This window comes from Nycticebus coucang, chromosome 4, assembly GCF_027406575.1.
Source record: "Nycticebus coucang isolate mNycCou1 chromosome 4, mNycCou1.pri, whole genome shotgun sequence".
In the NCBI taxonomy this organism is placed as follows: Eukaryota; Metazoa; Chordata; class Mammalia; order Primates; family Lorisidae; genus Nycticebus; species Nycticebus coucang.
In genome coordinates, this window is record NC_069783.1 from 112526439 (window position 1) to 112541063 (window position 14625).

At 41.0% G+C, this 14625-nt stretch overlaps 1 protein-coding gene and 1 pseudogene across 6 annotated transcripts in view; both read left to right on the forward strand.

Annotated features, from left to right (window-relative positions):
- MPHOSPH9 (M-phase phosphoprotein 9) overlaps positions 1-14625 on the forward strand; it is a 71131-nt gene that overhangs the window by 33974 nt on the left and 22532 nt on the right. For all 5 annotated transcript variants that reach the window (XM_053587919.1, XM_053587920.1, XM_053587921.1 and 2 more), the window contains 3 exons: positions 6698-6913; positions 11505-11552; positions 13179-13243. In XM_053587919.1, the coding sequence (XP_053443894.1) occupies positions 6698-6913; positions 11505-11552; positions 13179-13243 (329 nt within the window). The remainder of the gene's footprint in view (positions 1-6697; positions 6914-11504; positions 11553-13178; positions 13244-14625) is intronic.
- On the forward strand, positions 187-1831 carry LOC128583607 (heterogeneous nuclear ribonucleoprotein A3-like; annotated as a pseudogene). The gene is made up of 2 exons (XR_008379505.1): positions 187-629; positions 779-1831. The product of XR_008379505.1 is annotated as a heterogeneous nuclear ribonucleoprotein A3-like (transcript).

Genomic DNA, 14625 nt, shown 5'->3' on the forward strand with positions numbered 1-14625 from the left:
GGATATAATTTGCATATCATAAAACTCACCCTTTAAAAGGGTACAATTTAGTGGGGTTTTTTATATATTTGGAGTTGTGTAGCCATCACCACCATCAATCTTAGGATGTTTTCCTTAGTCATAAAGAAACTCATGCTCTCGGTCCCATATTGAACTCGAGTTGGAAGAGGTGAGTCCGGTCTCAAAATGGAGGTAAAACCGCCTCCCGGTCACCCCCAGCCCGACTCCGGCTGTGGCCGCCACCGCCAGTGGGACGAGGGCCATGATCCAAAGGAACCAGAGCAGTTGAGAAAACTGTTTATTGGTGGTCTGAGCTTTGAAACTACAGATGATAGTTTAAGAGAACATTTTGAGAAATGGGGCACACTCACAGATTGTGTGGTAATGAGAGATCCCCAAACAAAGCGTTCCAGGGGCTTTGGTTTTGTGACTTACTCTTGTGTGGAAGAGGTGGATGCAGCAATGTGTGCTCGACCACACAAGATTGATGGGCGTGTTGTGGAACCAAAGAGAGCTGTTTCTAGAGAGGGTTTTGTAAAGCCTGGTGCCCATCTCACAGTGAAGAAAATTTTTGTTAGTGGTATTAAAGAAGATACAGAAGAATATAATTTGAGAGACTACTTTGAAAAGTATGGCAAGATTGATATCCCACTTCTGACACATCGTTTGGGCGGTGCCTGTGGCTCAAGGAGTAGGGCGCCGGTCCCATATGCCGGAGGTGGCGGGTTCAAACCCAGCCCCGGCCAAAAAAAAAAACCACAAAAAAAAAAATATATATATATGGCAAGATTGAAACCATAGAAGTTATGAAAGACAGGCAGAGTGGAAAAAAGAGAGGATTTGCTTTTGTAACTTTTGATGATCATGATACTGTTGATAAAATTGTTGTTCAGAAATACCACACTATTAATGGGCATAATTGTGAAGTGAAAAAGGCCCTTTCTAAACAAGAGATGCAGTCTGCTGGATCGCAAAGAAGTCGTGGAGGTGGATCTGGCAACTTTATGGGTCGGGGAGGAAACTTTGGAGGTGGTGGAGGTAATTTTGGCCGTGGTGGAAGAGGAGGATATGGTGGTGGAGGTGGTGGCAGCAGAGGTAGTTATGGAGGATACATGGATTTGGAGGTGACGGTGGGAACTATGGCGGTGGTCCTGGTTACAGTAGTAGAGGGGGCTATGGTGGTGGTGGACCAGGTTATGGAAACCAAGGTGGCGGATATGGTGGTGGAGGAGATATGATGGTTAAATGAAGGAGGAAACTTTGGAGGTGGTAACTATGGTGGTGGTGGGAACTATAATGATTTTGGAAATTATAGTGGACAACAGCAATCAAATTATGGACCCATGAAAGGGGGCAGTTTTGGTGGAAGAAGCTCAGGCAGTCCATGTGGTGGTGGTTATGGATCTGGTGGTGGAAGTGGTGGATATGGTAGCAGAAGTTTCTAAAAACAACATAAAAGGGCTACAGTTCTTAGCAGGAGAGAGAGTGAGGAGTTGTCAGGAAAGCTGCAGGTTACTTTGAGACAGTCGTCCCAAATGCATTAGAGGAACTGTAAAAATCTGCCACAGAAGGAACGATGATCCATAGTCAGAAAAGTTACTGCAGCTTAAACAGGAAACCCTTCTTGTTCAGGACTGTCATAGCCACAGTTTGCAAAAAGTGCAGCTATTGATTAATGCAATGTAGTGTCAATTAGATGTACATTCCTGAGGTCTTTTATCTGTTGTAGCTTTGTCTTTTTCTTTTTCTTTTCATTACATCAGGTATATTGCCCTGTAAATTGTGGTAGTGGTACCAGGAATAAAAAATTAAGGAATTTTTAACTTTTCAATATTTGTGTAGTTCAGTTTTTCTACATTTTAGTACAGAAACTTTAACAAAATGCAGTTTTGAAGGTGTTTCCTTGTGAGTTAACAAGTAAAGAAGATCATTGTTAATTACTATTTTGTATGAATTTTGCTAAAGTTAACTGTAAAGAAACACCTGCTGACTTGCAACTTAAGGGGAACCTATTCTCCCCATTTCCAAACCATATGAATGGGCGCTGACATGTGGAGAGAATAGATATTTGTATGTTTGCAATGTGTGTTGGATAAATAGGATTGGGTATTTAAATTAGCGTATTTGTGAATTTAATAGCGTTAAGATTACCATCAAATGAAAATCTCAAAATTCCTATTTGGTTTTTGTGCATTTTCTTCCAAAATGTAATCATGTTTTTAGTGTGTTAGAATTGCTGAGCCCTAGCTGTGTTTAGAACATCTTCATTCTACACTCACCTTGGTCACATTTGAACTGCTGCCATAGTTTTGGGGTTAAAGAATGTCTGCTGCCATCTATTTAAATTCTGGAAAGAGGTAATGGATAATTTTTCCCTTCTCTCTCCAGTGTTAAAAAACTTACATAATAGGGCGGTGCCTGTGGCTCAAGGAGTAGGGCGCCGGTCCCATATGCCGGAGGTGGTGGGTTCAAACCCAGCCCCGGCCAAAAAAAAACCTTACATAATAGAGGACCACTAAGCCTGCTATATCTCAGGAAATTAGTGGGTACCTTTTTTTCTTTAATTTAAAAGCACAAGAGGCCCTTAATATCTTATTTTCCTTGGTTCGATTTTTTTAATACATGCACTCAGAGTATAACAGTCATGCATTATTAAACCCTTAACTGGCTGGCATGCTTCCGGTTTGTACCCATACATTTTGCTGGAGGAAACCAAGAATAGTCCAGGTATAATCGTTTAAAATAAACGACTGCAGCAGAAATGTAGCATAGTTGCTTAGTACAAGCTTCTCACTTAAAGACCTGAATTCAAATTTGGGTATTCTTGAGTTCTTAAATTCCCAAAGAACACATTGTTTTTCTTGTGTGTATTTCAATCTAAATCATGTTGATGTGAGTTATCAATTTGTTTGAAAGTCCCTGGTTGAGAAGAGTTAAGATCATAATATACATACATATATAAATATATATATATATGAACATTGTGATCCAGCAGACTGCATCTCTTGTTTAGAAAGGGCCTTTTTCACTTCACAATTATGCCCATTAATAGTGTGGTATTTCTGAACAACAATTTTATCAACAGTATCATGATCATCAAAAGTTACAAAAGCAAATCCTCTCTTTTTTCCACTCTGCCTGTCTTCCATAACTTCTATGGTTTCAATCTTGCCATATATATATATTTTTTTTTGTGGTTTTTTTTTTTGGCCAGGGCTGGGTTTGAACCCGCCACCTCTGGCATATGGGACCGGCGCCCTACTCCTTGAGCCACAGGCACGGCCCAAATGATGTGTCAGAAGTGGGATATCAATCTTGCCATACTTTTCAAAGTAGTTTATATATATATTTATATAATATACATACATATATAAATATATATAAACCAATGTTACTGTTTTGCGCCAGCTAGTGCTTAAAATTTCATTCCAGCCCTAAGTATGTGCCCTACTGTTACTCTTCCTTTGGCAGTTGAACATTGAATTTGGGATTCTTTTGTTTTAAAAAGTACTAAGCAAAACAAGTAATAAAAAGGAGAATGGGGTGTGCTAGTGTTTGAATATGCTCTCTTGTTGCTCTAATTCTGTGCCTCTGTGCATTATTAATATTTGGATGCATGCAATGCCAGCATGGAAATTGGTCTTCACACATACTGCAGTTTTCCAGAAACACTCACAAATCAATAAATGTAAACAGACATTCCATTTGTCAATGGGCATATATGTGAATAAGCAGTATAGAAAATAGGCTAATATTAGAAAATGGTTAAGTACTTAACAACTTCAAGTGTGGTTATATAAATGGACACTGTCAATGTTAAACCTGGGTATCTGGTCAAAATAATGCTTGGGAAACATTTTTATTAAAATTGAGCTAAATTGTCAAAAAAAAAAAAAAAAAAAAAAAAGAAACTCATAAACACCCCTTAGCAATCCTTCCACATGCTCTCTCCCCCTAGCCACTAACAACTTTGTCTCTGTGGATGTGCCTATTCTGGACATTGATATAAATAGAATCATGCATTTTGTAGCCTTTTGTGTCTGGCTTCTTTCACTTAGCATAATGTTTTTAGGGTTTGTTCATGTTGGCTATATCAGTTTTTCATTGTTTTTTATGGTTAACTAATATTTCATTGCATGGTAGACCATGTTTTGTTTATCCAGGTGATAGATGTTTGGGTTGTTCCAACTTTTTGGCTATTATGACTGATACCTGTTATGAATGTTTCAGTGCATATGTTTTTAGTTTTCTTGCATATATAAATAGAAGTACATAACCTTCTATTCTTTTTTTTTTTTTTGAGACAGAGTCTCACTTTGTTGCCCCTGGTAGAATGCCATGGTGTTACAGTTCATAGCTACCTCAAACTCTTGGGCTCAAGTGATTCTCTTGTCTCAGCCTCCTGAGTAACTGGGTCTATAGGTGCCCATCATAATACCCAGCTATTTTTAGAGACAAGGTCTCGCTCTTGCTCAGGCTGGTCTCAAACCAGTGAGCTCAGAAAATCCACCTGCCTTGGCCTCCCAGAGGTTTAGGTTTATAGGTGAGTCACTGTGCCTGGCCAAACTTTTATTCTTACATTACTTTTTTCATGCACTACCAAGTTTTATTCTTCTCCACATAACTTTTTCTTTCATTTTGAACAAAGATTTTTTTTTTTTTTTTTTTTTTTTGCAGTTTTTGGCCAGGACTAGGTTTGAACCTGCCACTCTGGCATATGGGGTCAGCGCCCTACTCCTTGAGCCACAGGAGCTGCCCATTGATCAAAGATTTTATTTTAAAATTTCAGATTAGTGTGAGGGTTCAAACTACTAGGTATTAATATTTGCATTTGTGGGCGGCGCCTGTGGCTCAGTCGGTAGGGCACCGGCCCCATATACCGAGGGTGGTGGGTTCAAGCCCAGCCCCGGCCAAACTGTAACAACAACAACAAAAAAAATAGCCGGGCGTTGTGGCGGGCGCCTGTAGTCCCAGCTGCTCGGGAGGCTGAGGCAAGAGAATCGCTTAAGACCAGGAGTTGGAGGTTGCTGTGGGCTGTGTGAGGCCACGGCACTCTACCGAGGGCCATCAAGTGAGACTCTGTCTCTACAAAAAAAAAAAAATATATATATATATTTGCATTTGTTAGGTAGAGTCCCTCTTGTAGTTGTATCCCGTACCTAAGAGGTGCGCCATATATTATTACATTGTGCCCATTAAGTGGGAACACACTGATCCCCTTCCTCTGCCCTCCTTCCCCTTAACTTCAGTTCAATTGAGTTTTTCTCTTATCTGGGCATGTATTAGATTCTCTGCTGGCTTCATATCAGTATTAAGTATGTTGGATACTTGCTTTTCCATTCTTGTGATACTCTACCAAGAAGAATGTGTTTTGGGCGGCACCTGTGGCTCAAAGGAGTAGGGCGCCGGCCCCATATGCTGGAGGTGGTGGGTTCAAACCCAGCCCCGGCCAAAAAAACCAAAAAAGAACAAAACTGCAAGAAGAATGTGTTTCAACCTACATTCCATCTAGGTTAGGAATGTAAGATGCTAATGGAATCACAGGATCAAATGATGGTCTAATTTGAATACTTTGAGGATTCTGAGACAGTCTCACTCTGTCATGCTGGGTAGAGCGGTACGGCATTATAGCTCACAGCATCATCAAACTCTTAGGCTTGAACAGTCCTCTTGCTTCAGTGTCTTGGGTAGCTGGGACTACAGGAACCCACCACAATGCCAAGATAATTTTTCCGTTTTTAGTAGTGACAGTGTCTCTCGCTCTAGCTCAGGCTGGTCTTGAACCCCTGAGCTCAAACAGTTCTCCCTTCTCAGCCTTGCAGAGTACTTGAACAAAGATCTTTATGACTCATGTTATTCCCAGTCTTTTGGTGTAAAATATAGTCTTTTAAGGGTCAGTTTCTCAAAATCCGTAAGTTTCATTTTTAATATCTGTTTTTTTTTTTTTTTTTGTAGAGACAGAGTCTCACTTTATGGCCCTCGGTAGAGTGCCGTGGCCTCACACAGCCCACAGCAACCTCCAACTCCTGGACCTAAGCGATTCTTTTGCCTCAGCCTCCCGAGTAGCTGGGACTACAGGTGCCCGCCACAACGCCTGGCCATTTTTTTACCTGCAGTTTAGCCGGGGCTGGGTTTGAACCCGCCACCCTCGGTATATGGGGCCGGCGCCTTACTGACTGAGCCACAGGCGCCGCCCAATATCTGGTTTTTTTTTTTTGAACAGAGTTTCACTTTATCACCCTCGGTAGAGTCCCCTGGCATCACAGCTCACAGCAAACTCAAACTCTTGGGCTCAAGCGATTCTCTAGTCTCAGCCTCCCAAGTAGCTGGGACTATAGGCACCCACTACAACACTTGGCTATTTTTTAGAGACAAGGTTTTGCTCTGGTTCACACTGATCTCGAATTCTGGAGCTCAGACAATCTACCCTCCTGGGCCTCCCAGAATACTAGGATTACAGGCATGAGCCATTGTGCTTGGTTGTCAATTTTCTGTCTACCTATGATAATTTCACGGAGCTGTTATTCTAGTAGAATGATCCTTTCTAGACTCTCTAGCCTAGGCTATAACAAAACATTAAATTGGTTCACTTCCATTTGTGTATTTTATTTTATATTTTAATGCCAACAGTTGCCAACATTTTTGAGACATGTATATTTCATTTAACATAGTTTAATATGTTTGTCTTTATTTTTAGAATGATTTGAGAGAACGCTTCTGTGCAGCCAGCAATGCCTCCAAAATTTTGCAGGAACGAATTGAGGAAATGAGAACAAGTAATAAAGAAAAAGACAATACGATCATTCGACTAAAGTCTAGACTGCAGGATTTAGAAGAAGCATTTGAGAATGCTTACAAACTCTCAGACAATAAAGAAGCTAGATTAAAACAAGAGAACAAAATGTTTCAAGATGTAAGTAAGGCTTGGTGCCCGTAGCACAATGGTTATGGGAGTCAACCACATACACCTGGCAGGTTCGAGCCTCACCTGGGCCAGCCAAACAACAATAACAACTGCAACAAGAAAATAGCCGCGTGCTGTGGTGGGTGCCTGTAGTCCCAGCTACTTGGAGGTTGAGGCAACGGAATCACTTAAGCCTGAGAGTTTGAGGTTGCTGTGAGCTGTGACACCATGACACTCTACTGAGGGCAGCATAGTGAGACTCTGTCTCAAAAAAAGGAAAGAAAAAAGGACATAAGTAACGACTAATGGCAACTTAATGTCATGGCTGGCTAGATGTAATTTATTTAGATATTGTTCTCTTACTATGGTGACTTTTCCCAGGTTTTAGTTTTATATAACTTTGACACAATTACAAATACATGTGCTCCTGATGAAGTTGGTTAGGTCTTATCTTGCAACAAGAAGTCAGAGTTTTAAAACAGTGGTGTTGGGCGGCGCCTGTGGCTCAAGGAGTAGGGCGCCGGTCCCATATACCGGAGGTGGCGGGTTCAAACCCAGCCCCGGCCAAAAAAAATAAAAAATAAAACAGTGGTGTTACTCCTATGCTTTTCTGTGTCTAGCAGGTCAGCTTGGAAGCTATCTGTGGCTCTGTCAGGATAGTATGCCATAAATCAGATTGAGAGCATATTTTATTTATCACATATGTTTTATGCCTTTACAGAGATACAAAGTTTTTTCTTTTGCTAGAGTAATTTGAGAGTAAATGACATCCACAGTGATTATTTACGCTTAAATACTTCAACAGGCAGTATCATCGACGAGCAGGAACATTCTTCTACATAATCTCAATAGAATTTTCACCCTAAAGAAACTGAACATAGATATAATACTAATATCTAATTTATAGTCTGTCTGTATTTAGATTTCCCTAGTTGTCTACAGTCCTTTATAGATGTTTCATTTTGGGCAGTGCCTATGGCTCAGTGGGTAGGGCGCCAGCCCCATATACTGAGGGTGGCGGGTTCGAACCCCGCCCTGGCCAAACTGCAACAAAAAAATAGCCAGGCACTGTGGCGGGTGCCTGTAGTCCCAGCTACTCTGGAGGCTGAGGCAAGAGAATTGTCTACGCCTAAGAGCTGGAGGTTGCTGTGAGCTGTGACCGCCACAGCACTCTACCGAGGGTGACAAAACAAAACTCTTAAAAAAAAAAAAAAAAGTTTCATGTTTTGGTTTTTAGTCCAGAGTCCAGTGAAGGATTACATACTGCATTTAATAATCAGGTTTCTCATTCCCTTTTTTTTTTTTTGGGAGACAGAGTCTCACTTTGTCGTCCTTGGTAGAGTGCTGTGGTGCGATAGCTTCTCACAGCAACCTCAAACTCTTGGGCTTAAATGATCGTGTTGCCTCAGCCTCCCTAGGAGCTGGGACTATAGGCACCCGTCATAACGCCTTTCTATTTTTAGAGATGGGGTCTTGCTCTTGCTCAGGTTGGTCTTGAACCCATGAGCTCAGGCAATCCACCCACCTCGGCCTTCCAAGTGCTAGGATTACAGGCGTGAACCACCATGCCCGACCTCTCATTCCTTTTGGATATGGTTTCTTTTTCTTCTGAAGAAAAAATTTTTAGCATCTTTTTATCTTTGGTATTGTGGAATTTTGTAACAATATGCCTTGATATAAGACTTGTTTCGTGCATTATTTTGGGGCACACCTTCTTCCAATCTCTCTATTAACATCCTACTTCTGTTTTCTCTGTTCAGATTTTCTGGAACTTTAAACATGAGAAGTTGCATTTCCTGAGTTGATTGTTTAAAACTTATGTTTTTCTCATGGCCTCTTTATTCTTTATTTTCTGGTTTTTTTTTTTTTTTTTTTTGAGACAGTCTCACTTTGTTGCCCTCAGTAGAGTGCCGTGACATCATAAAGTTCATAGCAACCTCAAACTCTTGGGCTCAAGCGATGTTCTTGCCTCAGCCTCCCAAGTAGCTGGGACTGCAGGTGCCCACCACAACACCTGGCTAGTTTTTCTTTATTTTTAGAAGCTGGTCTTGAATTCCTCAACTCTGGTGATCTACCCGCCTTGGCCTCCCAAAGTGCTAGGATTATAGATCTGAGCCACCTGGCCTATCTTATATTTTTTTTCTTCATTATTTTTAGTTTTTAAGAGCTCTCTCTATTCTGATTGCCTTTTTTTTTTATTTAATCATAACTGTATACAATGATATGATTATGGGGCATCATACACTCACTTCATAAACCATTTGACACATTTTTATCACAGTGGTTAACATAGCCTTTCCGGCGTTATCTCAGTTACTGTGCCAAAACATTTACATTCTACATTTACCAAGTTTCGCAAATTGATTGCTTTTTTTTGTTTGTTTTTGAGATAGAGTTTCACTTTGTCACCCTCGGTAGAGTGCCATGGCATCTTAGCTCACAGCAACCTCAAATTCTTGGATTTAAATGATTCTCTTGTCTCAGCCTCCCAAGAAGCTGGGACTATAGGTGCCTACCACAATGCCTAGCTGTTTTTAGAGATGGGGTCTCGATGTCGTGAGCTCAGGTAATCCACTGCCTTGGCCTCCCAGAGTCGTGAGCCACCACGTTTGGCCTTATTGCTTATTTTTTAAAATAGCTTTTCCTTCTTTTCTTTTTTTAGATGGAGTCTTTTTCGGTTGCCCTGGCTGGAGCACAGTGGTGTTACCATAGCTCACTGTAACTCATATTTTTGGGCTCAAGTGATCCTCCTGCCTCAGACGCTCGAGTAGTTGGGGCTATAGACACTTAACCACCACACGGCTAATATTAAAAAAAAAAAAATTTTGTGAAGGCCAGCACATTGGCTCATGCCTGTGGTCCTAGCACTCTGGGAAGCTGAGATAGGTAGATTGCCTGAGCTCAGGAGTTCAAGACCCACTTGAGCAAGAGTGAAACCCCATCTCTATTAAAAAATAGAAAAGTTAGCCAGGTGCAATGGCTCACGTCTGTAATCCTAGTATTCTGCGAGGCCAAGGTAGGCAGATTGCTTGAGCTCAGGAGTTTGAGACCAGCTTGAGCAAAAGCAAGTCCCTGTCTCTAAAAAAAAATAGTTGAGTGTCATGTTAGGCATCTGCAGTCCCAGCTACTTAGGAGGCTGAGGCAAGAGGATCGCTTGAGCCCAGGAAATTGAGGTTGCTATGAGCTATGACACCACGGAACTCTACCAAGGGCAACAAAGTGAGACTCTGTGTCAGAAAAAAAACAACTAGCTAGGCATTGTGGTGGGTGGCTATAGTCCTAGCTTTTCAAGAGGCTGAGACAAGATGATTGCTTGAACCTAAGAGGTTTGAGGTTGCTGTGAGCTACGATGATGCCATGGCACTCTAGCCAGGGCAACAAAGTGAGACTATCTCAAAAAAAAAAAAAAAAAAAAAAAAAATTTTTCTTTCTTTCTTTTTTTTTTTTTTTTTTTGGTGGAGAACAAACAATCTTCCTGTTTGGCTTCCCAAAGTGCTGACATTATAGGTGTGAGCCACTATGTCCAACCAGCTTTTTTGTTTTATAAATATAATATTTTTACTTCTTTGGTATTATGCCTTTCTTTTGACTGTTCTTTAGTTTTAATCCATTAGTTCCTCTGTTTTGATTTGAAGTTTCATATCGAATGCTGTTTTTGAAATGTTGGTTCTTTTACAGGCTGACATTTAGAAGTGAGGCAATAAAAAGTTATTGAAAGACTCTGGGTATGTGGACGGGACCTGATAGCCTTCACTTACAGATGGTTGTAAAATGATGCACCAGCCATTTTGTCAGGGGGACCTTTAGATGTGAATATGTAGAGGTCTTTTTCTCTGGAGTAGTTCAGTTTTCCCAAAGAAATGTTCTATTCTCTTGCCTGGGACCTACTAGCCAGGCTCTGGTGGTTTGAAGACTTTTTCTTAGTCATTTTCTCTTTATTGCCTTTGTTTCCCTTCCTCCCATATTCTTGGGTTTCTCTTGTGTCTTCTCACTTGTCTTCTGAACAGTCCTTAGCAAAAAGTAATATGCAATAATTCATAAAAGAACAATGCAAATAAATTTTAGTCAAAATAATTTAAAGGGCATTAATATTAAAGTATTTTGTCTTAGTTTTTATTTTGAAATACTTTCAAACTTACAGAAAACTTTCAAGATTAACCTCAGGAATTGTCCTGTTCCCTTTATACATACTGACCAATTCTGAGTTAACCTTTCTCTTTCATAACATCGGCATTTTTTTTTTTTTTTTTTTTGTAGAGACAGAGTCTCACTTTATGGCCCTCGGTAGAGTGCCGTGGCCTCACACAGCTCACAGCAACCTCCAACTCCTGGGCTTAAGCGATTCTCTTGCCTCAGCCTCCCGAGTAGCTGGGACTACAGGCGCCTGCCACAACGCCCGTCTATTTTTTGGTTGCAGTTTGGCTGGGGCCGGGTTTGAACCCGCCACCCTCGGTATATGGGGCCGGCGCCTTACAGACTGAGCCACAGGCGCCGCCCATAACATCGGCATTTTTGATGGGTATAGTCATTTTGTAGACTGTCCCTCAGTTAATAGAATAATGTTTAATTTTGTGCCATAATTCTTTGTTTTTCCTTGTAGCTATTAGAAGAATATGAGTCCCTTGGAAAAGAACATGGACGAGTAAAGGTAATGGGTGCTTGTGTTCTAGGTTTTACATGGGGGCAAACATATTGGAGTAGGGATCAAGAGATCTTACCCTTCTTCCTCTGCCTCCTTTCTCTTCTTTCTCCCCCTCCTTGTAGCCATTGGAACTAAACTACTTGCTTATCCTTTCTGTTTTATTTATTTATTTATTTTTGAGACAGAATTCTTAGGTCTCTCTCGGTAGAGTGCCTCGGCGTCACAGCTCACAGCAACCTCCAACTCCTGGGCTCAAGCAGTTCTCTTGTTTCAGCCTCCCTTGTAGCTGGGATTACATGCCCTTGCCACAACACCTGGCTATTTTTTTGTTGTTTGTTTGTTTAGCAGGTTTGGGCCAGTTTGAACCCACCAGCCCGGTGCATGGTGGCCGGTACCCTAACCACTGAACTATGGGAGCGGAGCCCTTTCTGTTTTTTTATTTTATGAGACTGAGTCTCACTCTGTTGCCCTGGATGGAGCGCCTTGGCATCATAGCTCACAGCAACCTCAAACTCCTGGGCTCAAGCAATCCTCTTGTCTCAGCCTCCCCTGGGAATATAGGTGCTTGCTACCATGCCTGGCTAGTTTTTCTATTTTTAGTAGAGATGGGATCTTGCTCTTGCTCAGGTTGGTCTTGAACTCCTGAGCTCAAGGGATCCTCCTGCCTTGGCCTCCCAGAGAGCTGGGACTACAGGTGTGAGTCGCCACACTGTGCCATTATCTTTTCTGTTTTAATATGCTTATTTTCAAATATCTGCCTTATGTTATCTCACACATTTTATTAGATTCATTAATCAAATTTTATTGAATGTTCCATTTGAGAGACAATTGTTTAGAAGAGTATAGGGTACCATATAGATGCAAATAATTGTTTAAATATAAAGTTTTAAATATCAAAACAGTAGCTTTTTGTGGGATTGTTTATTGATCATGTTTGAATTCTTTGGGAAATGCATATTTGAGTTTCCTGAAACACTACAATAATGCTGTAAGTGGGGTTCAAGTATTTCTAGTGCATGAAGTGCAGGGCTGTGATTATTTAAGGTTAGTGAGAAGATCTGCATAGCTAGGCAGCTGAAAGTTCTGAGGGTTCAGGAGCATAGTACATCATTTGAAAGTATGGCAGAACCTCTATAATTTGACCACCCAAGGGACTGTAACAAACGGGTCAACACATGCAGGTGGTCAATGTAAGGAGCTGGGCCTACTGTACTGACATGTATATATGGCGCATAATCTGGTCTGTGAAAATTAGGTCAACCTAAGGAGGTGGTCAGTGTAGGGACATGTCAACTATGGAGATTTTACTGTATTTATTCTACTGAGCTTTTAGGCAAGTTTGTGATTAAAATATGTTCATCTTAACATAGGATTGTGTCTAATTAAGCAAAGCATAATGGGCTACATCTACTGCACAAGAGACTTACACAGAGCTACTTGTATAGTCCATGGTTTTCTTTTGTTTTCCTTGAAATTATCTGTACTGGCTCTACAGCTGATGCCATACTTGCTGAGTAATTTATAGCTATCTGGTTTAGGCATAGATGAGTTTTGTTTGATGCATTTTTAAAATAAAAGTATTCATTTTAATGTTTGTCTTCCATTACCTAAATTTTTCCCTTATTTCCATAGGATACATTAAATACAACTGAGAATAAATTGCTTGATGCACATACTCAGATTTCTGATTTGAAAAGGTAAAATCTTTCTAATGGTCAAATACCTCTAATTGTACTTCTATGTGTATTGAAAGTGATGGAAAAGAAGTTTTTCTTAAGGATTTTTTTTTTTTTTTTTTCTATTTTTGGCCGGGGCTAGGTTTGAACCCGCCACCTCCGGCATATGGGACCGGCACCCTACTCCTTGAGCCACAGGTGCCACCCTTTCTTAAGGATTTTTAAGCAGTTTGAGAATTAGTTTTATCCTATATTTCCCTGACGGAGAAGTACATTTGATTTTAGCCAAACAAGATTCCTTTTTGTTTGTATTTTCAAAGAGGCAGGGTCTCAATATGTTGTCCAAGCTACCCGTTAACTCCCGGCCTTAAGAGATCCTCTAGCCTCAGCCTCAGCCTCCACCTCCTGAGTATCTGGGACTACTAGAATACCACTGCATGTGCCTTCTAACAGGATCTTCAAGTGACTAGAATGTCTATCAGGGGTCCTCAAACTACGGCCCGCGGGCCACATGAGGCGGTGTGATTGTATTTGTTCCCATTTTGTTTTTTTACTTCAAAATAAGATATGTGCAGTGTGCATAGGAATTTTTTCATAGTGTTTTTTTAAACTATAGTCCGGCCCTCCAACGGTCTGAGGGACAGTGAACTGGCCCCCTGTTTAAAAAGTTTGAGGACCCCTGGCTAGATAGTTGTGTGTCAGACATGTGCATTTCCCCAGATGTTATGTATTTTCTCAGTATAGGTAAAATCTAAATGATATTTCACCATTGGAAAGAACTTTAAGAAGCAGTCTAGTTCACTGAATTATTGAGTTCCAAAAAGAAAATACTATGCTAGACCAGGCATGGTGGCTCAGGCCTGTCACTCTAGCACTCTGGAAGACTGAGGCAGGTGGATCCTTTGAGCTCAGGAGTTTGAGACCAGCCTGAGCTAGAGTGAGACCCCATCTCTACTAAGTATAGAAAAACTATCCATGGGTCATGGTGGGCACCTATAGTCACAGCTACTCAGGAGGCTGGGGCAGGAGGATTGCTTGAGCCCAGGAGTTTGAGGTTGCTGCAAGCTGTGACAGCACAGCACCCTACCTAGAGTGACAGAATGAGACTCTGTCTCAAAAAGAAAGAAAAAGGGTGGTGCTTGTGGCTCAAAGGAGTAGTGCGCTGGCCCCATATACCAGAGGTGGCAGGTTCAAACCCCGCCCCGCCAAAAACTGCAAAAAATTAAAAAAATAAAAATAAACATAACACAAAGTGTAAGCGTTAGAAGGAATGCCGGGATATCTGCAAAACAGCTATTTGGCTAGAGTAGTTATTATCTGTTGGTAAACTTGAAAATAGGCTTTTATTCTGAACATGACATTCTATTGATTGAGAATATAGTTGGGGATATTTTAGCCTCTGC